This window comes from Candoia aspera, chromosome 2, assembly GCF_035149785.1.
Source record: "Candoia aspera isolate rCanAsp1 chromosome 2, rCanAsp1.hap2, whole genome shotgun sequence".
Lineage (NCBI taxonomy): Eukaryota > Metazoa > Chordata > Lepidosauria > Squamata > Boidae > Candoia > Candoia aspera.
The window spans coordinates 91,974,574-92,000,689 of record NC_086154.1 but is presented as its reverse complement, the minus strand read 5'-3'; the positions used below and the strand labels follow the sequence as shown (position 1 = coordinate 92,000,689).

At 39.0% G+C, this 26,116-nt stretch overlaps 1 protein-coding gene across 1 annotated transcript in view; it reads left to right on the top strand.

Moving 5' to 3' along the window:
* The window catches only part of TENM2 (teneurin transmembrane protein 2), an 874,568-nt gene that overhangs the window by 660,061 nt on the left and 188,391 nt on the right, over nucleotides 1-26,116 (top strand). Inside the window, exon 6 of the mRNA XM_063292454.1 lies at nucleotides 12,213-12,335. Coding sequence (XP_063148524.1) covers nucleotides 12,213-12,335 — 123 coding nt within the window. The remainder of the gene's footprint in view (nucleotides 1-12,212; nucleotides 12,336-26,116) is intronic.

Genomic DNA, 26,116 nt, shown 5'->3' with positions numbered 1-26,116 from the left:
TCAAAAAGTAATGATAATTGGGCGGTTTCCGGTGAAGGAGTATGGTGGCAGGTCGAGCTCTGTAAGAGCTCGGAAAAATTAATATCTACAACGTAGAGGTTGAGAGTCCTGCGGAGTCGGAGAGAGACGGGCAGACCTCGTAGGCAGCGCTAGAAAAGGAGCGCTGCCGGCGAAAGGCTCCAGCGGCTTCGGAGCGGCAGGCGAAAGCTTTGCTTTCTATTTCAACACTTTCACTTTCGCCGCAACAATAAAGCAGCCGGGAAGCCTGGAGGCACATCTGTAGAACCCGCGTGAGTAGCCTAGCTAGCTAGGCAATTCTGCAGCCCCCTTCATCTCTATTAAAAGAAACTACAACTTTTGACCACAGAAGAGAAAAAGAAGAAACTTTCTAAGCGGGGGAAAACAAAAAAACTTTTCTATACTTTGAAGACAAAAAATCTTTACTGCCAGTCCTCACTTAAAAGGAACTGAATTAATTAATTAATTTCTAACGCCATATTGGACTATATTGTAGATGTTTATAAGATTATTTTGAATTGTATGCTCTGGATGTTTTGATATAAATATTATACATTGCTTTATATAGATAAATATAACATTAGGTGTAGTGATTAAGATAGGTAAATAAAGATTTCGATAAGAGCAAAATGAGCACAAGGAGACAGAATAGGAGAGGCTCAGAAGCTGGGGAAGGAGAATGGCTGAAAGCCATGTTTGAAGATTTTACGCAAAAAACAATCCAAAATATTACTCAAAATTTAACGCAATTATTAGAGAAGAAAATAGATGGATTTGAAAAAAGGTTAGATCGTAAGTTAGAGACAACGGACAAAAGAATAAAAGCAGACATTCAAGAGGTAAGAGAAAGAGTGGAGAAATTAGAAGTAGAGAATGATAGAGAATTAGACCGATTAACTGTGTTAGAGTTAAAAGAAAAAGAACATTGTGTTAGACTTAGAGGTGTACCTGAAAAAAAAGAGGCAGAAATAAGAGAAATAGTGGTTCAAACGCTTGCATAGAAAAAATGTTCAGAGTTAACTGGAAATATGAAAAAATTAACCGGAAACCAAGAGATACAATAATTGAATTTGCTAGGAAAAAGACAAAATAATTGATAACACAGGTCTCCTATGGGAAAAAAATTAATATCGAAGGAGAGGAGATTATGCTATTGAAAGACATACCACTGAGAATATTAAAAAAAAAGAAGGGACTATTTCTTTCTCACTGAAGTCCTTAAATGAAATAAAATCCCCTTTAGGTGGGAAGTATTGGAAGGAGTTAATGTCACATTCCAACAACAAAGATATAAACTGAATACTATTTTTAAGGCTCAGGAATTTCTCAGAAAATATAAGAAAGATTTAGAACCAGAAACAGATAGAAGGGAAAGGCCAGAAAGTAAAGAAAGTAAAGTAAAACGTTTAAATACAGAGGAACAAAGTGCAGAGGAACTAGCTTCAAGTTCTAAAGAATTTGCAATACTTTCCAGTGAGTGAACTAAAATGCCTTTCCTGGAATATAAATGGAGCCAATACCACAGCTAAAAGGAAAAAAGTTTTCCACTATTTATACAAATTAAAACAAGATATAATATGTCTTCAAGAAACTCATATTGTGAAAAAAGATAGTAAATATCTGGTAAATAACAAATTAGGAAATGAATTTATAGAAGCAAATGAAAATAAATAAATAAATAAATGGAATTGTAATATATGTAAAGTAAAGGTAAAGGTTTCCCTTGACGTAAAGTCCAGTCGTGTCCGACTCTAGGGGGCGGTGCTCATCTCCGTTTCAAAGCCTTGGAGCCGGCGTTGTCATAGACACTTCCGGGTCATGTGGCCAGCACGACTCACGGAACGCCGTTACCTTCCCGCCGAAGCGGTACCAATTAATCTACTCACATTTGCATGTTTTCGAACTGCTTGGTGTGCAGGAGCTGGGACGAGCAACGGGCGCTCACCCCGCCGCGCGGTTTCGAACCGCCGACCTTCCGATCGACAGCTCAGCGGTTTAACCCGCAGCGCCAAGCCCCATCTAAATTCTAAATTAATAAGTGATGATAAAAATGGGAGATATTTAATAATAGAATTACAACTACAAAATTCTAAAGCAATGTTGGTTGGAGTATATGCCTCTAATGATAATCAGAATAAATTCTATCAAAATTTATCAAATGAACTTTCTGAATTATCCTATAACAATTGGATTATGATGGAAGATTGGAACGGAGTTACCTTACCAATTATTGACAGAAAATCTGAACAACAAATAAAAAAAAAATCAAGGAAAATTGCCCCAATCTTTTTTTGATATGTCAGAAAATTTGGCTATTGTAGATGCTTGGAGTTATAAAAACGGTACAGCTAGAGATTATACATTTTATTCAGACAGATTCAAATTGTTCTCCAGGATCGATATGATATGGTTATCTAAAAATTTGGCAAATAAAATTTTAAATGTATCAATTCTCCCCGATCCTTCTCAGACCATAATCCAGTTCAATTGGTTATAAAACTCCACCCAAAAAGTTATAGGTGGAGATTAAATGAAACCTTGTTGAGAAACAAAGAACTTGTGGAAGATTGCCAAAAGAAATTAAAATAATTCTTTGAATGGAATTTAAATAATGAAGTGAGTATTGGGACAGTATGGGATACTAGCAAGGCATATATGAGAGGATATTTTATGTATTTAAATAGTTGCTTAAAGAGAAAAACACAAGAAAAAATTCAAACAGTTCTTGATCAAATTAAGATAAAAGAAAAAAATATTCAAATAAGACCATCAGATGAAGGTATAAATCATCAAATAAAAATTTTACAGCAGCAATTAAAAATACAACAGATGAAATTGAAAGAAAATTGAGATATATTAAACAAAGAAATTTTGAATATGCTAATAAAGCTGGAAAATGGTTAGCATACAAATTAAGAAAAGGAAAAAAATATTACTAAAATTTGAGAAAATGGGAAAGAATTAGTTGACAATGAAAAAATTAAAAAGGCATTTCGTAATTTCTTTACAAACCTATACAAGAAACAAGAAATTTCAATTGATAAAATTGAAAACTATTTATTAAAACAAAATTTAAAGAAATTAACTAAAGACCAAAAAGCATTAATTAACAATCCCATCACAACCCAGGAAATTATAGAGGCAATTAGAAAATTGAAAACAGGCAAAGTTCCAGGTCCAGATGGATTTTCAGCAGGTTATTATAAATATTTTCAAGATCAAATTTTGTTACCACTTAAAGATTTAATGAATGTGATTCTGTTAGAAAACCCAATACCAAAATCTTGGTCAGAGGCAAATATGATACTAATCCCAAAAGAAAATCAAGACCCATCACTATGTAAAAATTATAGACCTATTTGGTTATTAAACAATGACTATAAAATATTTACTTTAATTCTAACTGAAAGACTAAAAACAATACTTGAAGAAATAATTAATTATGACCAAAATGGTTTTTTACCCCAAAGATATATAAAAAACAATATAAGTACGGTTTTAAATATAATAGAGTATGCTCTATTCCATAATGAAAAACAGATTATGTTGTTATTTTTAGATGCTGAAAAAGCTTTTGACAACCTAAATTGGAATTTTATGCTTAAGACTTTAGAATTGATGGATTTTGGCAATATATTTATAAAAGCAATAAAATCAATTTATACATTTCAAAAAGCCAGAACTGTGATTAACGAAGAGATAACACAAGAATGTCAAATAGAAAAAGGAACAAGGCAAGGTTGTCCGCTATCTCCTTTATTATTTATATTTGTATTGGAGGTTCTAACAGAAGCTATCAGAAAGGATCATCGAATTGAAGGGATAAAGATTAAGCAAGAAACATATAAATTAAGAGCCTTTGCGGATGATTTAGATATCACTTTACAAAACCCGTTAATATCAATTGATCACTTATTACACTACAAGAATATGGAGAATTAGCTGGTTTTAAAATAAATAATCAAAAAACGAAGATGATAAATTTAAACATGCCACAAAATAATCAGAATGTATTAGAAATTAAATCAGGATTTAATAGTGTTAAAAAAGTTAGATATCTAGGGATAGAGATTTCAGCCAAAACTAGTGATTTATTTCAAAATAATTATGTTAAAATATGGAAGGAAATTAAACAAGATTTATTGAGGTGGGAAAAATTAAACTTATCACTTATGGGATGAATCTCTGCAATTAAGATGAATATTTTGCCAAAGATGCTATTTTTATTTCAAACCATTCCAATATTTATAACTGATAACATTTTTAAATTATGGCAAAAAGATCTTTCAAAATGTATTTGGCAAGGGAAAAGACCAAGAATTAAATTCAAATTACTACAAGAGGATAAGGAAAGAGGCGGCTTGGGTCTTCCCAATTTCAGGTTATATTATGAGGCATGTGGTCTATTATGGTTAAAAGAATGGATTACCCTACAAGATTATAAATTACTAAATTTAGAAGGACATGATTTAAAATTTGGATGGCACGTCTTCTTATGGTATAACAAATTGAAAGTAAATAAAACATTTAATAATCATTGTATTAGACGGTCCATTCTTAAAATTTGGGAAAAATATAAATCTATTTTAACATCGACAATACCACTATGGATTTCCTCACAAGAAGCTTTTGTAAGGCGAGAAACAATAGGAAACCATAAGTGGCTAAAATATTCGGATTTAATAAAATTTGAAGGGACCAAATTTACAGTGAAAACAAGAGAAGAACTGGAAAATGAAGGATATTCATGTCAATGGTTTACATATATTCAATTAAAAGAACAATTTAAAATAGATGCCAAAAGTTACACATTTACAAAAAAACTATCTTGGTGGGATGAACAAATCTATGCTAATAATGATGACATGATCTCTAAAACATATAAAATGCTATTACAAATGAGAATATTAAATGTACAAATTAAGCAATGTATGAACAAATGGGAGAAAAATTTTGGATACAATATTGAATACGATGTTTGGGAAAGAATGTGGACTAAGGGATTAAAATTTACATTAAATTATAATTTAAAATGATGTACATGTGGTATATTACTCCTGAAAAATTATCGAAAATGTTTCGAAATACGTCAAATGTCTGTTGGAAATGTAAAAAAGAAATTGGAACTTTATACCGTATGTGGTGGACCTGTAAAAAAGCGAAAAAAAATTGGTCATCTATACATAATATAATCTGTAAAATGTTGGCAGTAAACATTGATAAATCACCGGAATTCTACTTATTGGGGTTTATGAACAAAGATTTGGAAAAAAAACTATGGAAAACTTCTACTGTATTTGATTACTTCGGCCCGAATTACTTATGCCACAATGTGGAAAGAAGAATTAATCCCGTCTGTGGAAGAATGGATACTTAAATCCCTAAACTTGGCACAAATGGCAAAACTAACGGACCAACTAAACGATAAAAATATGGAAGACTTTCAAAAGGACTGGACACCTTTTTTTAAATATGTGGAATGGACTCAAAAAGTTAATATGAACATACAGTATGTAAATAGCAGGAAATAAAGCCAGACTGCTCACTTGAGGGAATGATATTAAAGGCAAAACTGAAATACTTTGGCCACATAATGAGAAGACAGGACACCCTGGAGAAGATGCTGATGCTGGGGAGAGTGGAGGGCAAAAGGAAGAGGGGCCGACCAAGGGCAAGGTGGATGGATGATATTCTAGAGGTGACGGACTCGTCCCTGGGGGAGCTGGGGGTGTTGACGACCGACAGGAAGCTCTGGCGTGGGCTGGTCCATGAAGTCACGAAGAGTCAGAAGCGACTAAACGAATAAACAACAACAATGAAGGCAACTTAGAGAATTAAGGAAAAAAAATAATACGCTAGGATATTAAGCTGTACTGTCTAGAAAGTTGGAAACCCAAATCTTTCTATTTATTTATTTATTTTTCATTTTATTCTTTTTTATTTATTTTTATTTATATATATATATATATATATATATATATATCATTTTCTCTCTTTTCTTTTTCTCCTCCTCCCTTTTTTTTTCTTTTTCTTCTCTCTTTTTCTCTTTTTTGTATTGTAAGATATTATTGTTTGTATGTAATTTTATGTTTCTTTAAATAAATTAATAAAGATTCATTTATTAAAAAAAAGAAAAATAATGATAATTCAGGGTTGTTACTATTGTTCCATCTCTTTTTAAGCATGCTAAATGTTGGTGCTTCAGGGAATTTGAAACCAGATTGTGTGATTTTTTTTTAACTGTTATATAATTCCAAGTATATGTAACCTTCACAAATATTTTGCAAGCAAAAAAGACTGAAATTGGACATGGAGGGGTAAATTTTCAAAGCACTGCGTGAGCAATAGACAAAATCCCATTACTACTAATGGGATTTGTGGGTGGATCAGTTGTGCATTGCTTTGAAAATTCATTCTATTCCATTCACATAATCAGGTCTGGAGGAGAAAAAATAAATAAATCACTTATTTCTGAAGTGAGTTTTACCATTTATTTTCTCCAAATCTGTTCTATATATTGCAAAATTATATTGCAAATTACCAGATGGCTTTTGTTCCCAGTTTCCAATTCTTTTTATGTGCTTAAGAAAAAAAGAATCCAAGAATATATTAAAAGTTACGTAGGATTGATTGGAATTTGGACTTTCCCTTTTTCACTGTTGTCCTTAGGTATTTCATTTATCTTTCAACAGTATCCATGATGACAGTCATTAGTTCTTCTGTTCTCCCTACCTGGTGTCAGAGGTAGTAGTGAACAGATGAGTCTCAAATGGAAAGGATGCCTTTTTCATTGCCTTTTATTTATCTCTACTTGATGCTTTGGAAATTGAGGCTGAACATCAAGCAGAAGTCTCGGTTGAAATTTATCAGCACAAGTGAACACTGACATGTTTTAATAAAACATCAGCTTAGTATGACATAGCATACCCAGTAAAATGATCTGCAATCCTTATTCAGAAATGATCTTCCACACTTAAATAGAATTTACTTGTAAGTGTGTATATATTTGCAGCTTTCATTGCATTCCTTTTATAGTTCAAATGGTCACAATTAGTTCCAATATTTTATTTTTAATTGTAGAGATGGACTAGGGCATCCTTTAGATTGCCTAGTTCAACCTCTCTGTGTACTGATATCAAGCTCCTTTTACTAGAGTTACATAAAACTATACTCTCATATAACTACCATTTAACTACTGTCATTTGTGCCACGTAAGTCTCATGTTTTATGCCTTGTGCATTCCCAGCATAACTAAAACTGGCCCTCAGCCATTTGCTTAATACATGCTGTGTTATCAGATGAGTGCAAAGGTTTAACTTTGGAACTGAGATACCTAGCAGGTTTCTCACAATTGGTTCTGAAGCCCACAGAATCAGCCTAAGGTACAGGCAGAAGGGTATTTATGACAAAAGCTTTGAGACATTTGATTCTGTAGACATTTTGGGTGGCTCAAAGCATCCAAACAGGTGCATGGTTGGGAATTAGATTAATAGGGCAAAGCTATGTATGTTGCACAGTGATATAAAAGCATCCCAAAGCTGTTTAGAATATACTAAAATAATCTGCTGATGGTTAAAGGTCCTTGGGTCTTCAGAGGCAGTCAGGAGAAGCAACTTCTGAACAGATGTCAGGATTTATAGGTCAGTCAGACAAGACAGTTTTTACTAGTTAGCTTCCAGACTCCAAAAGTGAGCTCTAATCAGTTTCATTGAACATTAAAAAAACCTCTTTGAAGAAGAGCAGCATTCATTCACTTCAGTCCTAATGTTTAACAAAATAAATTTGTAGCCATTTGGCAGCAATATATTGAGCAACATTTTCACCTTTAAAAACATTCCTTGAATTGTTTGCAATTACTTATAGTTCCAATTATATTTTTCCCTCTGGTGTCTCATTTGTACTTTTTAGAAAGATCCTTTAAACTCTTCATGTAAAAAAAAAAATGCTTTGTTGTACAACTTACTGAGAATCCTTTTTATCTTTATCTTTTTTACACCCTTTTGGTGGCCTTCAGAGCCACCCACCCCCCGGGCTTTTAACCCATGGTCTTAGTATTAATATTAAGAATTTTTATGAAGAGATCTTACTGTTTTGACATTATACTATTGTGTTAGCAGTCCTAGCCTTCAATTATGCCTCCTTGCCTGGGGTGGGAAGGGGGATAGTTCTTCCTCGGGGCCATAGAACCCTCCCCGCTGAATTAGATCTTACTGCAATTTGGATTGTATACCCATTTTTATCTTCTATTTATATTCGGCTGTTTTGTATCATATTTTTATATGTTTATGGTTTCAATTGTTAATTTTATTGTAAACCACCCAGGGTCCCCCTTTTGGGGGAGATGGGTGGTGATAAAAATTTGATAGATAAATAAATAAATAAATAAATAAATACAACTTATAGGTCTTATATGTTTCACTGTTATTATCGAAATGCGTGTAATTTCTCCTGATTGTATTTTATGTTTGTCTATGATCAAAATACAGATTTGATTGACTGCTTGATTTTGTTATCCATAAAAATCTAGTATGCTGAAGCTCTTGGACATTGACAGATTTATCACTTTTCCTTTGAGATGAGAAGTGTGTATTTTCTGCTCTTGTTATATGCTGACAGTGCTGATCCTTAAGGGGGGTGGGGGGGAAATCAGCTCTTGGTAACCCTCTCTCTAAACACACCATGTAGCTGGCTACTGTGTTTACACAAGCAGATGACTATGTCATGCCACATATTTCATCTAATACGTATTGATTGGCTCTTCATCCTTTACCAGGCACTTTTGTGTGAGAACAGTTTAGTGATGCCCCACAAAGCTCCAGTGACCTCTCTATGTGAAAAGATACGATCTCTTGCTTCCCGAGGATCTCCCTTTATTATTGCTCAGTACCTCTACAGTGGTGGGGTGTGGCTAGTCAGCAGCAGCAGCAGCAGCAGCAGCAGCAGCAGCTGAAATGAAATTCAGTTTGGCTATATTCATTGTGGTCTATTTGCTTTCCCCCACCTCTTCCCAGCACAGATGTGGCTCTTTTTATTGACAGATTTACCTACTCCAACATCTTTAGGAAATTCCACCAGGTAGTCTTTTTGCCACTGTGGTATTCATATATTTGAAAATGACTGATTGTCCTAGACAGAATGGAAGGTAAAGATGTCAGGCCTGGATCTGTTTTACTACCCCGATGTTCAGCTGGCCTTTTATCCTGACCCCCAAGACCCTGCTATTCCATTTGCAAGTCTCTCTTGAGGAGATCCTGTCAGTGGTGATGAATTGTGTTCCTTCTGAACTGTAGGCATAAGTACCATTGAAGGTGAGGCCTCCAAATTTATTTCACTTGTAAGCTCTGCCACATTTAAACTGAAGACCCTGGAGACTCTCCTCTGAAAAATTAACCTATTATGTGTCTGCTTTCCAGTCCACAACTGTTTGATCCCTTGCAAGACATAAATGTGAATTTTAACAAAACTATTTAGTGTGTAACACTGATTACAGCAAGATGTGGTGGTGGTGGTGATGATATGATTTTGAATGTTGATGGCTCTTGTGAAGTACTTCCAAGCTTAGTAAGTAGGCTCAGTAATTCAAAGCACATTTAATTACAATAGAGACAATAATCCTGAGTTTAATTGTGTATCTAAACAATGAGGAATGAATCCCAAGCTGTAGATTTTGGTGCATGTGAGGTCTGTTCTTAGTTCTGTGAATTTCCAAGCATAAAATATCAGACAGTTCTGAGGGATCCAGGCTGTATGTATGCACTTTAAAGTCCTAATGCAGAGAGACTGACTCAGCTTCTCAATCTCTCCTCTTTCCTATTTATGGTCCCTGATGCTTCCTTCTAGGCAGGTGACAGTATGGGATAAAGAACAAGAAGCAGATGTCACAAATATTTTGCCTCCTGCTCTCCTGGGGAAGTGTACCAGAGGACTCTTCCACCCAGTTACCAGTTAAACTTCTCATGCCCCCTGCAATATTTTTCTGCTACTGCACAAGTATCCTCACTGCTACCATTCCTCCATCCTTGCCCACTTTGCTGTCTGATGCCTCCTCTGGCTTGCCAATGAGTGGGTGTAAAAAATAACAGCAAGCTGATACCTCACTCACATCATCACTATTCCCTCCCTGGGTTTTGTAGTGAAAGGAAAGGAAAATAGCTACTTCTGTGGGAGCAGCCCAGCCAGTCCTCAGAGCACCTGAGCAACTAAAAAAGGTGTTGCAAAAGCATCCTTGGTTGTCTTGATTGTACCTTGGTTTCAGGGGGAGCAGTAATGCAGAAGAGCAGAAAAGGAGGAGTAGGAAACAACCCACTCTGTATCTCCAGGGAAAACACTGCAAAACCGTCTTCATGGTATTTTCTCTGAAGCAAAGGTTAACCAGCTTATCTTGGAAACATCTATGCAAGCCTCATAGCATCACAGGGATATGGGTGGAGCACAAATCTCAAATTGGGATAAGACTACATGTAAAAGAAGCCAGAGGGGGACCTCTTTGCAAGGAAATTCCACAGTATTTCTTGCAGCCCAGAACATGATGCCTTAGAATGGCCCTTGACACTCACTGATTGAGGTACAATCTTAGCCATCTGGATTCTACCATATTTTATATCTTTTATCTATATATAGTTATAGTTATTGTATTTATGGTGGTATTGTATTTTAAATTTTGTTTTTTGTAAACTGCCCAGAGTCCCTCCTTGTGGGGGGAGATGGACGGTGATAAAATTCAATAAATAAATAAATAAATAAAATTACCATCTTGGTAATACAGAATGTATCTATTGTTCGCTGCTCAGTTTTATAAGTGAAAGAAATTTTGTCATGAAACTTATCTTTATTTATGGAGATGTACATATGTACAATTTATAAGTAATCTAATTTGTGGTTTTCTATAAGCAGCTTTCTGGGATTTAAATAAATGCCTTGTAAATAAAGAAGCATAATGCAATACACACAAAGCACTTTAAACAGAAAAGAGAAGAAAATTGCAACAACTATTTAATTTGAAACCAAGGGCAGTTCTAAATATAAAGTGTCATCTGGCGATCTAAGGATTCTGACTATTGTTGATCAGTTTATGAATATTAATGAATTTTAATTGCATGTTATTAAACAACTTCATCTACTTTGCACTCCCTTGAAATTTTGCAACAGAATTTTTGGCTCAAATGTTGCAAATCGATATATATATATTTGAAAAAGAAGTACATGGAAATATGTAAGTTGTGGAAATGGCTTAAAAGCATTTTGAGGAGGTTGTGTACAAAGATATGCTATCATAGAAGAATCTGTGGCTATATCATATACATCTAGGCCCAATTCACACCATATCCGAAGACAGTCCTGTGTTAGCTAGAAAATACACACCATCACTGATGTGAAATGCAATGATATCCAGAGGATACATTACTCACTTATTTTAGAGAGATAAAAATAGCTCTTTCTCCATGTTTTTAAAAGGCTTAAAAGAAACCCTAAGATTAAAAAGCTCTGTGGGACAATCAATACAATTGAACAAAATAAATGAATGGCATCTCCCACTATAACTTTTATTTTCAACTCTTAAAAACAATTGAACTACTGGCACAGCTATTCTTCACATGCTGATTTCCTGATTATTTTTCCAGAAACATAACAACCCTGTCGTGAAATGACTTCTAGTTAAAAGATAAGAGTTTTTCAGAGTGCTATTTAAATATGTTAAAATTAACTCCGGGTATGTTAAAATACTGACATTGTTTACTTCACAAAGTATGTCTAGGCAGTTCTCAGCCTTCTAGCATATGCCTGGTCTTGTTTATTCAGCAGTAAATCCACTTAGGGAGACTGGTAGTGCAAGGCATATACTGTATAGTACTTCAATCTTTGTAGACCAAACGAAAAGGAAAAACTTGTTCAGAAAAAGTTCTTAGCAGGCTATAAGAAAGAAGTAATTAATGTTAATGTTATAATGAGAAACTTGCACACATGAATATGTGTATGCGTGTAGTCTAATGTTTTCCTTTGGACTGCTTGTGTAGTAATTCAAGAAACGTAAACTCTCTCTCTCTCTCTCTCTGTCTAGCTCTGTGTGTGTGTGTGTGTGTGTGTGTGTCTATCTCAGAGAGGAGATGCCCATTTAAAATGGATATCTTTTCCCTCTCGACTTTAATAATAAATGCATTGTATGCTTATTTTTCCTGGCTTTCTGTGTCTTGCAGCGATGCATATGCTTGGGCTAAATTGGCAGCTACAACCAGCAGATGGACACACCTTTAACAATGGAATAAGGACAGGCTTGCCAGGCTCTGATGATGTAGCAACCATGCCATCTGGAGGCAAAGGTGAGGACGCAGTTGTATCTTTTGTTCTTGAAAAATCTCGGAAACCTAAAATCAATCCTCCATGTGTTCCAACTTAGCCTTAAGTTTCAAATAATTGTTTTTCATTGCAGCACATTAAAAATAGAAGCATACAGTAGTTACCTGCAGGATTTGATTGCAACAGTTACTTCTTGTGAAATTTCTCAGGTTGGGTAGTTTATTTTAAGGGCAAGTTTGGCTACAATCCTGCTTAATTGTAATACTTTGGAAAAGAGCCTTATTTTGAATATTATCTTCCAACACAGAGATTCAGAGGATCTTTTAACATGAATCATGGCTATGCTTCCTTTTAGAAGAAAGAGATTATGTCTTCCATTCCTCCTCCACTGGGAAAACTAAGAAAAGCAAGGATTTTGCAAGAAAGTAGAATAATCATTTTTTAATCAATCAGTGCATTTCAAATGAAATTGCAGATTATTTTTTATTTTTAAAACTATATGAGGACTTTTAGATAAATGGAAATACTATTGACATTGTTAGTCTAAGGATCTGAAACTTTAAGTGAAAATTAAGGTTCTTTTTTTCTTTTTTTTCCTCCAGAGGATTTAGAGCTGCTCCTTTAATTCGGCCCTAATCTCTAGATATGAGCAAGTGGAAAGAAATGTTTCATTTGCTGATTTTTGCCAAACAAATTATTGTAAGGGCACAAAAACAGACCAGGAGAGATTTTGATTTCTGGTCAGTTGAGAATTCTAATCCTGAACAATCACTATGCTAACATATCATATGACATTAAAAAAGAATCATTCTAGTTTGTTTCTAATTTAAGCTTGCTGCATTGTTATTTTATTTCATTAGTAAGGCACTTGTGTCCTTCCAGTGGTATGATGGACAGAAGATTCATTCACAGTGACCATGACATGTCACCCGTTGAACTTCTGCCTATTGCTGATACTAAAGATACTTGAGCCTTTTAAGAGGGGGAGGAAAAAAAGGAAGCATGTCCAGGAGAACAAAGATATAGATTTCAGACTTTGTGCATATAAATAATTTGTTCATTTCAATAACCAGCAGTCTTAATGAAACCTTGGAAAAATATACGGGAATTCATATGCCTCAGCATTGCAATGGTAAAAAAAAAAACCTAGGTCCCAAAATAAAGGGCATGGTGGCAGAGGAAATATTGCTGGGCTTTTTTTTTCTTTTTTTCTTCTTACTTCTGTTCATTTAAGGCTAATATTACCAGGCCAGCAAGATGGCCTCTGTCAAGCTTTATGCCCATCAGCTGTTTCAGAGTTTGCTTTCTTGGCTGGGCAGAATGACCTGTCATAACTGACAGCACCCAGGATGATACTAGGAAGTAGTTTTTAAAAATAATAATAGAGAGGCACACGAATATATTTATCTTAGAAACATGTACACTGCAATAAATAAAGCTAGCAGTTAGGGTGCAATGGTGTGCACATTTAGCTAAGAACCATCACATTGAAAAACAGTAGTACATACACAGTATAATTCATTATAGAATCACAATTGCCATTTCTGCCTGAGTGGGCTATATATTACTACTTGGGATTGGTCAGAATCAGGAGTTACATCTGGCAGGACCCAGAAGATGGGCCATTTCTGCTGTAGCACCTGCCCTATGGAACATCATTCCCCCAGAGGTAAGAATGGCTCCATCCTTGGTAGCTTCTGGAAACACCTCAAAACATGGCTATGCCAAGAGGCTTGGGCATCACCAGCTGATGGACCTATGAGAGGCAGAGAAGAAAATACAAAGAACCAACAACATTGACCTTTATTTTAATTGATGGTTCACATTTTCCTGTGGTTTATAGTCTTGACAAGTCTGTATTACTATCACTGTGCAGATAACTCTAAGAAAATTAAGAGGTGGTTTCTAGATGTGGTTCCCAAGATTCAAAAGATTAAAACTACAGGTTTACAAATAACCAAAAGAGAAATATCACCGAAGAGGAGGAGTTTATATTTTCAACAATAGAGTTAAAGCTAATTTTTTAGGTTAATTATTTTAAAAGCATCTCTTTTTGTTGTTGTTGTAAATTCGTAAGTAGCTTCATAAATGCATCAGATGACAGCAGGCAACATACATTGGCAACATCCACAGGAAACCTTTCTAGTTCAACAGTTTTGATGCCAAGATCACTTAATTTCTAAAAAATGTCTAGCATTTCACACATATTATGTACTAAAAAGTGTTACATGTTATCTTCAATTTATGTTGAAAATAAACAGAAAAGTATTATAAAAATGTAAATGTAACTGTAAGTTGCAAGCATCTAGAGAATAAGCAAGGAAAGTACTGCATTAATTGGTTTTATATGTCACACCTAGCCATGGTTTATTTTATTTATAATTTGATAATCTGGATTCACACTGTGTACTAATCTAGAGTCAAATCAATGTTGTAGCTGGCTGCAGGATGAGAGCCCTCTCTTCCTGCTTTATGATACAAAAAAATAGAAACCCACAATATTTCAAATCCTATAAATCTACTTCACTTACCAACAGTATATTTAGTTATCCTTTTAGATTACTTTCAGTCAATATACACAATATTTTGTGGGATGTTTCATCTTATTAAATGATTTACTGAGTAAATTACATTTTTGGAGTACAAAAAGGTGCAGAGCAGCAGCAAGCAAAAAAGTGAATTGATGTGGGACTGGAAACTGTTCAGGATTCTGAATCTTTGAGCGCTATGCTTTCAAGATAGATATGACAAAATACAGTCATTAATCCATATTATTACATTATTATATTAGTTTTCGTTTGCAAAGACTATTTGTTTTCTTCATTCATGTTGCATTAACTTTATATTGCATGACATACTTTTTGATACTAATAATCTCAAGCAGGAAGAAAATATGTTAGGAAAATAGCATGAGATGGTATATGTTGGTTGTTTTTCAAACCGCACAGAAGTAGCACACTCTGTGCTTACTGCAGAAGTTTCTGAAATCTTCCTGACAAAAATAATCAGGCTGGAAGAGTCTGTTAATGTTTCTCATTGAAACTGAGAGCATATTGTACTAAGGCATATTTAATTTTCAAGCTCCACTTGATATACTAGCACAGCCTTGCTTAGCATGGATGCTCTACAGATGCATAGACTGCAACCTGCAGGATTCTCAGCAAATAACCTTAGGGTTATGGAATTCAGGAAATTGAGTTCTGTATATCTGGAGGACACTGCGGTTGAGAAGGCTGCCCTAGTTTAAGGCAGACTAAAAATGCTTTCAATAAATATTAATAATTTGGCCTTAATTTCCAGGAAGAAATTTGAAAGCCAGGTTTGTCTGGTACGGCTTTTTTCAATGTTACATTGCAACATCTGTTATGTCAGACAGTTTACTTATTTTGTTCATCAGAACTGTAACTTGCTGACTCTAATATAATCTTCTCTGTGCTATAATGGTTTTCTCCAAAACAAAGTAGAATTATTTATTTTTATGAAGAAAGTCAAGTCTTTATCTATGGCAGGAGGCAGAGCTAGTTACTGAATATAGTTTGTTGATTGTAATAAATTACCTAGGGAGAAAGGTTAGCAATGTGCCACTGTGTTCCTTAGGCAAGGAACAGAACTGATGTCAGAAGAGGCAGAGCTGAACTGCGGGCAAGTGAAAACTACAGAGAACCTGATGGTGGGCCGTAGGTGGCCTGAAGCTAGGGATCATCCCAGCATTGAAACTGCTATATAAACCAAGTTATAGGTTGAAATAGACTGACTTTCAATTCCATCCCATTTTAACCATGGTGATTAGTGATATGCAGGTGCAGGCCATCATCAAAAAATTCACAAGTTGTTCACTCCCACTTATATGACTCATCCAGAAAACCATGCTAATTTAATGCTAGGGAGAAAAAACTATACTGCAAAATTGTCACATTTAGGAAACGAACATCTATTTACATTAGTGGTGATTAAACTTATAAGTTTCCCCCCACAAATATTTCCTATTTACTTAGCAATGTTAAAGATTAATAATTTGCAACACCTGCTGTGCCTATTTTGAGATTCAAGGATATCATCTCCACAGACTTCAACCATTTTATTTCTTGCTGCAGTTCAGGGTCTTTGCATTCTATGAATAGAATGCAAACTTTTATAAACAAACAAACAAATAAATAAATAAATATCCACCATTTTATTTCTTCCTCTATCCCCACCACTGTATTCTGTAATGTAATGCTGAAAAAAAAAAACATATGATAAAGTAAATAAAGATTCTAACACTTTCTGGCAAACGTCGACAGAAATTCCAGGACTCTCAGCTTGTCATGGATTGGTTTATTTGCTTGGTTTGAACCTGGCTAGTGTCATGAGTAAGGATGGCAAGCAGGGGGCTCCCATCCAGACTGTTAAGCGCATGCGTAGCACTGAGGAATTAGGTAGCCATTCAAAGAGACACAGATCGGGACCGCCTTAACCTTTGGGGTTTATATGGCTGGGTTTTTCCCACGCTGCTTCAGTTTGTTAGGATTCCTGTTATGTACAAACAATAAAACATTAGAGACCAGTTCCTTGTCTCAGCATGGTTCCTGGCAGTTAGGACAGCTAGAGACTTTTAAAGACACAGTTCACTGTGAATAAATAAGAATCTTTATCATATACTGGAATGAAGCCATAAAAAAAAGGTCATTTGCCATCTGTCAGGTAAGAGTGGAAATTCTCTCTTATATCCCAGCAGTTCAAACGTGTTGCCTTCTCTTCCTGTCATGCTTCAGTGGACTCTTTGCTGTAGGCTTCAAAACATTGAAGCTGAGCAGTTATTGGCTCTCTATACAATTAACTTCTCTGTCCTGAGAACTGCTGCCTATTTACTTGATTCTCACAAAGACTCCCTCTAGACCAGCTTGACTCTGGTTAAGTCATAGACAAGTCAGTTAGATTTTTCTATTGCTTTCTTCCAGGATGTTTTGGACTTCCCAATCTAGATTACAGCCCTGGTTTTTCCTGGTAGTTTCTGTGGCAGAATTCTGGAAAGTGTTTGGCCCGAGAGATCAGAAAAATCACACACCAGGCATTTCTATAAAAATAAATTTATTTACAGAAAGCACAAAAACATATTTTACAAGCTGTGCATTCACACACGCTCTCAGAGAGGACCGAGCTGAGAGGCTGGGCAGAAAGAAGGAAACTGAAACTAAAACAGGTCCAGGCAAGGTTCCTCCCCCAGGCAGTGCAGCTTTCAACACCCAAATTGAGGACAATTAAGTTCGACCTCTTCGCCCTGCTGATACTTAAGGAAGTACTCAATTACCATGGTGACATTAATTTCTGTAGCAGAAAACAATATACCAACAGTTTCCTTTTTCCCCCCAATAATTTTATTTAAGATTATATTATACTACTGTCAGCTCAAAAAAAAAAAACAGCTATGCGGAAAACATGGGTAATCTTACGAACATTCCTTACTGTGGAGAGTTTTTGGCAGCCTGAATCTGCATTCAAGAGCCATTTTCAGCTTCAATATGTCCTTCTATTCTCCATGATGGCTTACTGGAAACTGCATTTCCTGGGAATTTCCCATCCAGGAACTGTTGGGATCCATTGGGTTAAAAAGACATCCATTGGGTTAAAAAAAGTCAAGTTGGTGGGGCAATGACATGATTGAAGCCCCACTTCTTTGTAATGAAGTAGAAAGAAGCGGGGCTTCAATTATGTGGTTGCATCCACCATGTTAACTGTTTCGACACCTCCTTCTCTCATGGATGTTGTTTAGGTTGTTGTTGTTGTTTTTAGCTAGCCAAAGTTTGTAAATTACTGTAGTATGCACAGTGAAATTGAGATTTGTAAAATGATGTCTCAGTTTGCTCAGTATCTTGGACAAACTGAAATATATTCTCTAATTAAAAAATGTCTAGTGATCCTGATAATTCCATTGTCATAACTGAGAGTATTTGTTGTTTCAGTTGGTTATTTATTTATTTGTTTGTCATACTTACATAGCTGCCCATCAGACGAACAAATGACTCTGGGTGGTGTACAACAATAAATATATACAAAAATCATGACTATTCTTTAAAAACTTTAAAATTATAAAAGGCATAAGCTAAAAAGAAAAATAAAAAATATTAGGCAAAGATCTGTTGTTAATTACACTGGAGCCATATCAATATTTCACTAGTCACTTGGGGTCCCCAGCCTGATAGCACAACCAGGTCTTGACGGACTTCTGAAAAGTGTGCCACTCCTCCCGTGGGTGAGAGGCTTGGGAGGAGGTTAGGATTGGTTTGATGTGGAAATCTACCCGCCCTTGAGTGAGAGTCAGGGGTGGTTAGGAGTGGCTGGTGTGTCCCACCTCTTCTAGTGAGAGAGGTTGAGGTGGGGCACTGTAAGGGTGTGGATGGCAGCAGTGACCCACCAGCGCCAAGAGCAGAAGCTGGTGTGCTGGGGGGGATTGCCACTGCCTAAGGTGGATGGTGTGGGAGAAGATGGATGTGTGGGAAGAGGGACCCCTGGTTAAGCCCAGGAGTTCTAGAGGTCTGGGAGTGGAGGCTACCGGGTTAGGAAACTCTGGGGGCTGTGGGGCGGGCTATTCCATCGAGCTGGTGACAGGCTGGGGACGTTATGATGGGACCCTGAGGGCAGGCCATCTTTGGGGAAGATGCCCCCGGTGTTTATTACTGGTGGCGTGTTCCGGCCCTCCAGGGTCATACACAGGCCCTGGATGACAGACCCTCGCAGGCCCTGGTCTTCGGCTGCTGCTCCTTAATGCCAGGTCAGTGAACAACAAGGCCCCCCTCATATGTGATTTAATCACAGAGGAGGGGGCAGACCTGGCGTGTATCACCGAGACCTGGCTGGGCTCGGAAGGGGCTATAGCCCTCTCCGAGATGTGCCTGGCTGGGTTTCAAGTGTGGCACCAGCTGAGACACCAGGGCAGGGGAGGCGGGGTGGCAGTTGTCATCAGAGAATCTCTAGTGGCCTTCAGGGTCCCTGCCCCACAAGCGGCCGGTTGTGAGACTCTGTTTTTCAAGCTGGGATCCCAAGAACAGTTAGGGGAGTTGCTGCTGTACCAGCCTCCCTGCTGCATAGCAACCTCCCTACCCGAGCTGCTGGAGGCAGTCTCGGGGTTGGCAGTGGAGTTCCCCAGGCTTATGGTTCTGGGGGACTTCAATCTGCCATCCCTGGGACGTGCCTCGGAGACGGCCTGGGAGTTCATGGCTACCATGGCAGCCATGGGCCTGTCCCAGATTATCCGGGACCCGACTTGAGACAGTGGTCATACCCTGGACTTAGTTTTCTTGTCGGAGCAGTGGCAATGTGATCTGAGGGGAGAGTTAGATCTGTCCCCATTGTTAGGGTCAGACCACACCCTGGTGACCCTGAGATTTTATTGTGCCATCCCACTCCGCAGGGAGGCTGGACGTATTCGATTGGTCTGCCCTCAGTGACTGATGGACCCAGTAGGGTTTCAGAGGGAGCTGGGGGTTATTCCCGAGGGCCTGCTGCACAGTCCAGCGGAGGTCCTGGCCACGGCCTGGAATAGGGCCGGGGCCTTGGACAGGATCGCGCCTGTGCATCCTCTCTTGCCTCGCTTGACCTGTCACTCCCCATGGTTTACGGAGGAGTTGAGGGTTTTGAAGAGGGTTAAGAGACGTCTGGAGCATTGCTGGAGGAAGACGAAGACTGAATCTGACCGAACACAAGCTAGAGCCGCTATTAAGGCCTACCTTGTGGTGGTAAGAGCAGTGAAATGTGAATATTTCTCCACTCTTATTGCATCCGCAGAATGCCGTCCGATGGCCTTGTTTAAGATCGCTCGATCTCTTCTGGGTCAGGTAGATCCAGGGACCCAACTACAAGGCCGTTCAGAAGAGTTTTCACAGCATCTGCAGGATAAAATCACTCAGATTCATTCTAAGTTGGACTCTAAGTGTGAAGCAGAGTCTGGGGAGATGCCAGGGGAATGTACTTACCCTGTTATCTGGGAACAGTTTGATCCTGTTGGGCCTGAGGAAGTGGACAGGATTCTCCGGACTGTGAATGCAACCACACGTCAGCTTGACCCATGCCCTTCCTGGCTGATAAAATCAGCCCGGGAAGTGACTTGTGGTTGGGTCCAGGCGATGGTTAATGCATCCTTGAGGGAGGGGGTGTTTCCGGCTGCCTTTAAGGAGGCGCTGGTATACCCCCTCCTCAAGAAGCCATCCTTGGACCCTACTATACTGGGCAATTTTTGCCCTGTCTCCCACCTTCCCTTTTTGGGAAAGGTGGTTGAGAAAGTGGTTGTGTTGCAGCTCCAGAGAATTTTGGAGGAAACGGATTATCTGGACCCCTTTCAGTCAGGTTTCAGGCCAGGATATGGGACAGAGACTGCATTGGTCACACTTATGGATGATCTCTGGCAGGAGCGGGATGGAGGGAGTGCATCCATCCTGGCTCTCTTGGATCTCTCAGCGGCTTTTGATACCATTGACCATGGTTTCCCTCTGGGGCAGCTCAGGGGGTTGTGGGTGGGCAGTGTAGTTTTGCGCTGGTTCACCTCCTTCCTCCAGGGCCATTCCCAATCTGTGGTGATAGGAGAGGAGAGATCTGGCTCTCAACCCCTCCACTGTGGTGTGCCACAGGGTTCGGTACTCTCTCCTCTCCTATTCAACATCTACATGAAACCGCTGGGTGAGATCATCCGTCACCATGGGATGAGGTATCATCAATATGTTGATGATACCCAGTTATATATCTCCATCCCAGGTGAAGTAAGTGATGCAGTCTCCACCCTTTCCAGGTGCCTGAGGGCTGTGTGGGCCTGGGTGGGGAACAACAGGCTTCAACTGAACCCTGGTCAGACAGAGTGGCTGTGGATTGATGGCTCCTTGGGTTCCAGGAAGTTGTCATCTTTGGTTCTGGATGGGGTGGCACTGCCCCATTCGGATCCAGTGCAGAACCTGGGGGTCCTCCTGGACTCTCGACTCCTGCTCGAAGAGCAAGTGGCAGTTGCGGCCAGGAGGGCCTTTGCACATCTTCGGGTGGTGCGCCAGCTACGCCCATTCCTGGACCAAGATGCCCTCTGAACAGTCACTCATGCCCTTGTCATCTCCGATATAGACTACTGCAATGCACTGTACATGGGGCTACCCTTGAAAAGTATTTGGAAGCTTCAGCTGGTCCAGAATGCAGCTGTGTGGACAGTTATTGGGGCTGTAAAATCAGCCCATGTGACACCACTGTTACGTGAGCTGCATTGGGTACCAGTTTGCTTCCGGGTTGAATTCAAGGTGTTGGTTATCACCTTTAAAGCCCTACATGGCATGGGGCCAGGGTACCTGAGGGACCGTCTCGTCCCCATAACATCGACCCGTCCCACCCAGTCAGGCAGGGAGGGCATGCTATGGACCCCATCAGCAAAGGAATTTCATCTAGCAGGGTCCAGGAGGCGAGCCTTGTCTGCAGTGGTGCCCGCCCTTGGAACATCTTGCCCCCGGAGTTGAGACAGATTTCCTCACTCTCGGACTTCCGGAAGAAACTTAAGACCTGGTTCTGCCGCCTTGCTTGGGAGCGGGAGAGAGATAGCTCCACCTGGGGATGGCTGGCGCCATAGTACCCCTTAGTGATCCATCTCCACTTGGATTTCATGTTTACTTTTATGTATATTTTAATGTAATTTTTATCTGGCTATGTTTTAATGCTATTTATTGTAAATGGCCCAGAGTGCCCCATTGGGGGAGATGGGCAGTGATATAAATTTAATTAATAAAGAAAAATAAATAATAAATAAAAGTTAGAAGAGATTAACTCTTTGGGGGGAAGAATGTTCTATAAAATAGGGGACACTGCAGAAAAGGCTCACCGCCTAGGACTCACAAAGTATAGCTCCCTAGTCAGTGGGATCCACAGTAATCTTAGGTTTAATGCAAAAGATTTATTTCCTGCAACTGCTGAGTTTCTTACTTTTCTCTTTCAGCATGCCAGTACTGATCGTCCTCATAGACAAGGCCCAGAAAAACATAAAGGGAGATATATGCAATATTTTGGGGTCCTTGGTGTTCTCTGAGCTTGGTTGTTTGCTTGCAGACATTTCATTACCAGGCTAGGCAACATCAGTACTAGTGAGTGTGGCTTTTGTCCCTGCTTATATACAGTACTTTGCCCTGTCAGTGTTGGTGGGGGTGTGGTTTTCTCCTTGGTAGTTCCTTGATTAGGGCATTGTTTTCTGCTTGCTTGTTTGTTTGTCTGGTTTTAATCCTGGCTTATCTGGATGTTAGCTGCTGGAGCTGGATGTGTTCTGATCTTTTTGTTTCCTTCTTAGCTTTTTTATTGTCTATTTTGAATAGTGTATAAATGTGGTTTATCTCTATGTGTCTATTAATGGCTGATTTGTCTGAATGCCATGCTTCTAGGAATTCCCTAGCATTTTTGGATTTAGTTTGGTCTAGGATGTTCTGCTTCAGCAAAGGATCGTTACCTTGTCATGGTGCTGGAGCTTGAGCACCTCAGTGACACCATGAGCTAAACCATGAAGGGCCACCCAAGACGGGAAGGTCATGACAGAGAAGTCAGACTAAATGCGATCCCTGGGGAAGGTGGCTTTAGAATCTCTCTTCCAACAACCCACTCTCTTCCAACAACCTAAGAGACGGCTTTATTCATGGACCTCACCAGATGGACAACACCGAAATCAGATTGACTACATCGTTTGCAGCCAAAGGTGGCAGACATCTATACAGTCGGTAAAAACAAGACCTGGAGCTGACTGTAGTTCAGATCACGAACTTCTTATTGCACAATTTAGGATCAGACTAAAGAGATTAGGGAAGACCCACAGATCAGCTAGATATGAGCTCACTGATATTCCTAAGGAATATGCAGTGGAGGTGAAGAATAGATTTAAGGGACTGGACTTAGTAGATAGGGTCCCGGAAGAACTCTTGACAGAAGTTCGCAACATTGTTCAGGAGGCGGCAACAAAATACATCCCAAAGAGAGAGAAAACCAAGAAGGCAAAATGGCTGTCTGCTGAGACACTAGAACTAGCCCAAGAAAGAAGGAAAGCAAAAGGCAACAGCAATAGGAGGAGATATGCCCAATTAAATGCAAAATTCCAGAGGTTAGCCAGAAGAGATAAGGAATTATTTTTAAACAAGCAATGCATGGAAGTGGAAGAAGACAATAGAATAGGAAGGACAAGAGACCTCTTCCAGAAAATTAGAAACATTGGAGGTAAATTCCAGGCAAAAATGGGTATGATCAAAAACAAAGATGGCAAGGACCTAACAGAAGAAGAAGAGATCAAGAAAAGGTGGCAAGAATATACGGAAGACCTGTATAGGAAGGATAACAATATCGGGGATAGCTTTGACAGTGTGGTCAGTGAGCTAGAGCCAGACATCCTGAAGAGAGAGGTTGAGTGGGCCTTAAGAAGCATTGCTAACAACAAGGCAGCAGGAGACGATGGTATCCCAGCTGAATTGTTCAAAATCTTGCGAGATGATGCTGTCAAGGTAATGCATGCTATATGCCAGCAAATTTGGAAAACACAGGAATGGCCATCAGACTGGAAAAAATCAACTTATATCCCCATACCAAAAAAGGGGAACACTAAAGTATGTTCAAACTATCGAACAGTGGCACTCATTTCACATGCCAGTAAGGTAATGCTCAAGATCCTGCAAGATAGACTTCAGCAATTCATGGAATGAGAATTGCCAGATGTACAAGCTGGGTTTAGAAAAGGCAGAGGAACTAGGGACCAAATTGCCAATATCTGCTGGATAATGAAAAAAGCCAGGGAGTTTCAGAAAAACATCTATTTCTGTTTTATTGACTATTCTAAAGCCTCTGACTGTGTGGACCATAACAAATTGTGGCAAGTTCTTAGTGGTATGGGGATACCAAGTCATCTTGTATGCCTCCTGAAGAATCTGTATAACGACCAAGTAGCAACAGTAAGAACAGACCATGGAACAACGGACTGGTTTAAGATTGGGAAAGGAGTACGGCAGGGCTGTATCCTCTCACCCTACCTATTCAACTTGTACGCAGAACACATCATGCGACATTCTGGGCTTGAGGAATCCAAGGCTGGAGTTAAAATCTCTGGAAGAAACATTAACAATCTCAGATATGCAGATGATACCACTTTGATGGCTGAAAGTGAAGAGGAACTGAGGAGCCTTATGATGAAGGTGAAAGAAGAAAGTGCAAAAGCTGGCTTGCAGCTCAACCTCAAACAAACCAAGATTATGGCAACCAGCTTGATTGATAACTGGCAAATAGAGGGAGAAAATGTAGAAGCAGTGAAAGACTTTGTATTTCTAGGTGCGAAGATTACTGCAGATGCTGACTGCAGTCAGGAAATCAGGAGATGCTTAATCCTTGGGAGAAGAGCAATGACAAATCTCAATAAAATAGTCAAGAGCAGAGACATCCCACTGACAACAAAGGTCTGCATAGTTAAAGCAATGGTGTTCCCCGTAGTAACATATGGCTGCGAGAGCTGGACCATAAGGAAGGCTGAGGGAAGGAAGATAGATGCTTTGGAACTGTGGTGCTGGAGGAAAATTTTGAGAGTTCCTTGGACGGCAAGATCAAACCAGTCCATCCTCCAGGAAATAAAGCCAGACTGCTCACTTGAGGGAATGATATTAAAGGCAAAACTGACATGCTTTGGCCACATAATGAGAAGACAGGACACCCTGGAGAAGATGCTGATGCTAGGGAGAGTGGAAGGCAAAAGGAAGAGGGACTGACCAAGGGCAAGATGGATAGATGATATTCTAGAGGTGACAGACTCATCCCTGGGTGAGCTGGGGGTCTTAACGACCGACAGGAAGCTCTGGCATGGGCTGGTCCATGAAGTCACGAAGAGTCGGAAGCGACCGAACGAATAAACAACAACAGGATGTTCTCAGTTTCCCAGCTGAAACTGTGGTTGAGTCTGTCCATGTGTTGTGAGATTAAGGAGTTTCATCATGTCTTCTGACTGCTAGCTGGTGTTCATAGATGTGCCCTGCTAGTCTTCTGCCTGTCTGTCCTATGTAGTGGCTGTTACAGTCCTTATACTATATGTTGTAGATGGCTCCTGTTTTCTTCTTCTTGGGCTATTGGGTCTTTTGGTTTACTTAAGATGTTTTGGAGGGCTTTAGTTGGTTTGTGTGCTATGGTGATGCCATGTCTGTTGGTGGTTTCTGAGATATTTTTGATGTATGGTAGTGTTACTGTTTTCATAGCTTGTGTTGGCTGTGCTGTAGTGGCTGTGTAGTGGCTGTGCTGTAGTGGTCAGGCACTTTTTGATAAAGTTGTGTGGGTATCCATTTTGTTGGAAGATGTTGTATAGGTGGTCTGTTTCCTTTTTCTGGTGTTCTGGGTTCCTGCAGTGCATTTGCCTGAATAATGTTTTTAACACAGCTCCTCATGTGGGAGGTTGTGCTGCTACTTTGGTAATGAAGCACGTGGTTAGTGTGGGTTGTTTTTCAATAGACGTGCATTTCTAATTTGCTGTCACTTCCTCTGCTGATGGGGATATTCAAGAAAGGTAGTATGTCGTTGTTTTCTTCTTGCCTTGTGAATTTTATTCCTTTGAAGATGTTGTTGATGGTTTCATGTGTCTTCTCTAGTTGTTCCTTTTGTATTATGACGAAAGTATCGTTTACATACCGGATCCATACTTTTGGTTGTATGTGTGGGAATGCTATCATTTCTAGATGCTGTGATACAGTCTCTGCTATGGGTCCTGAGAGTGGTGATCCCTTGGGTATTCCTTTGATTTGTTGGTCCATCAAACTGAAAGTAGGTAGTGAGGCAGAGGTTGATGAGGTCCATGATTCTGGGT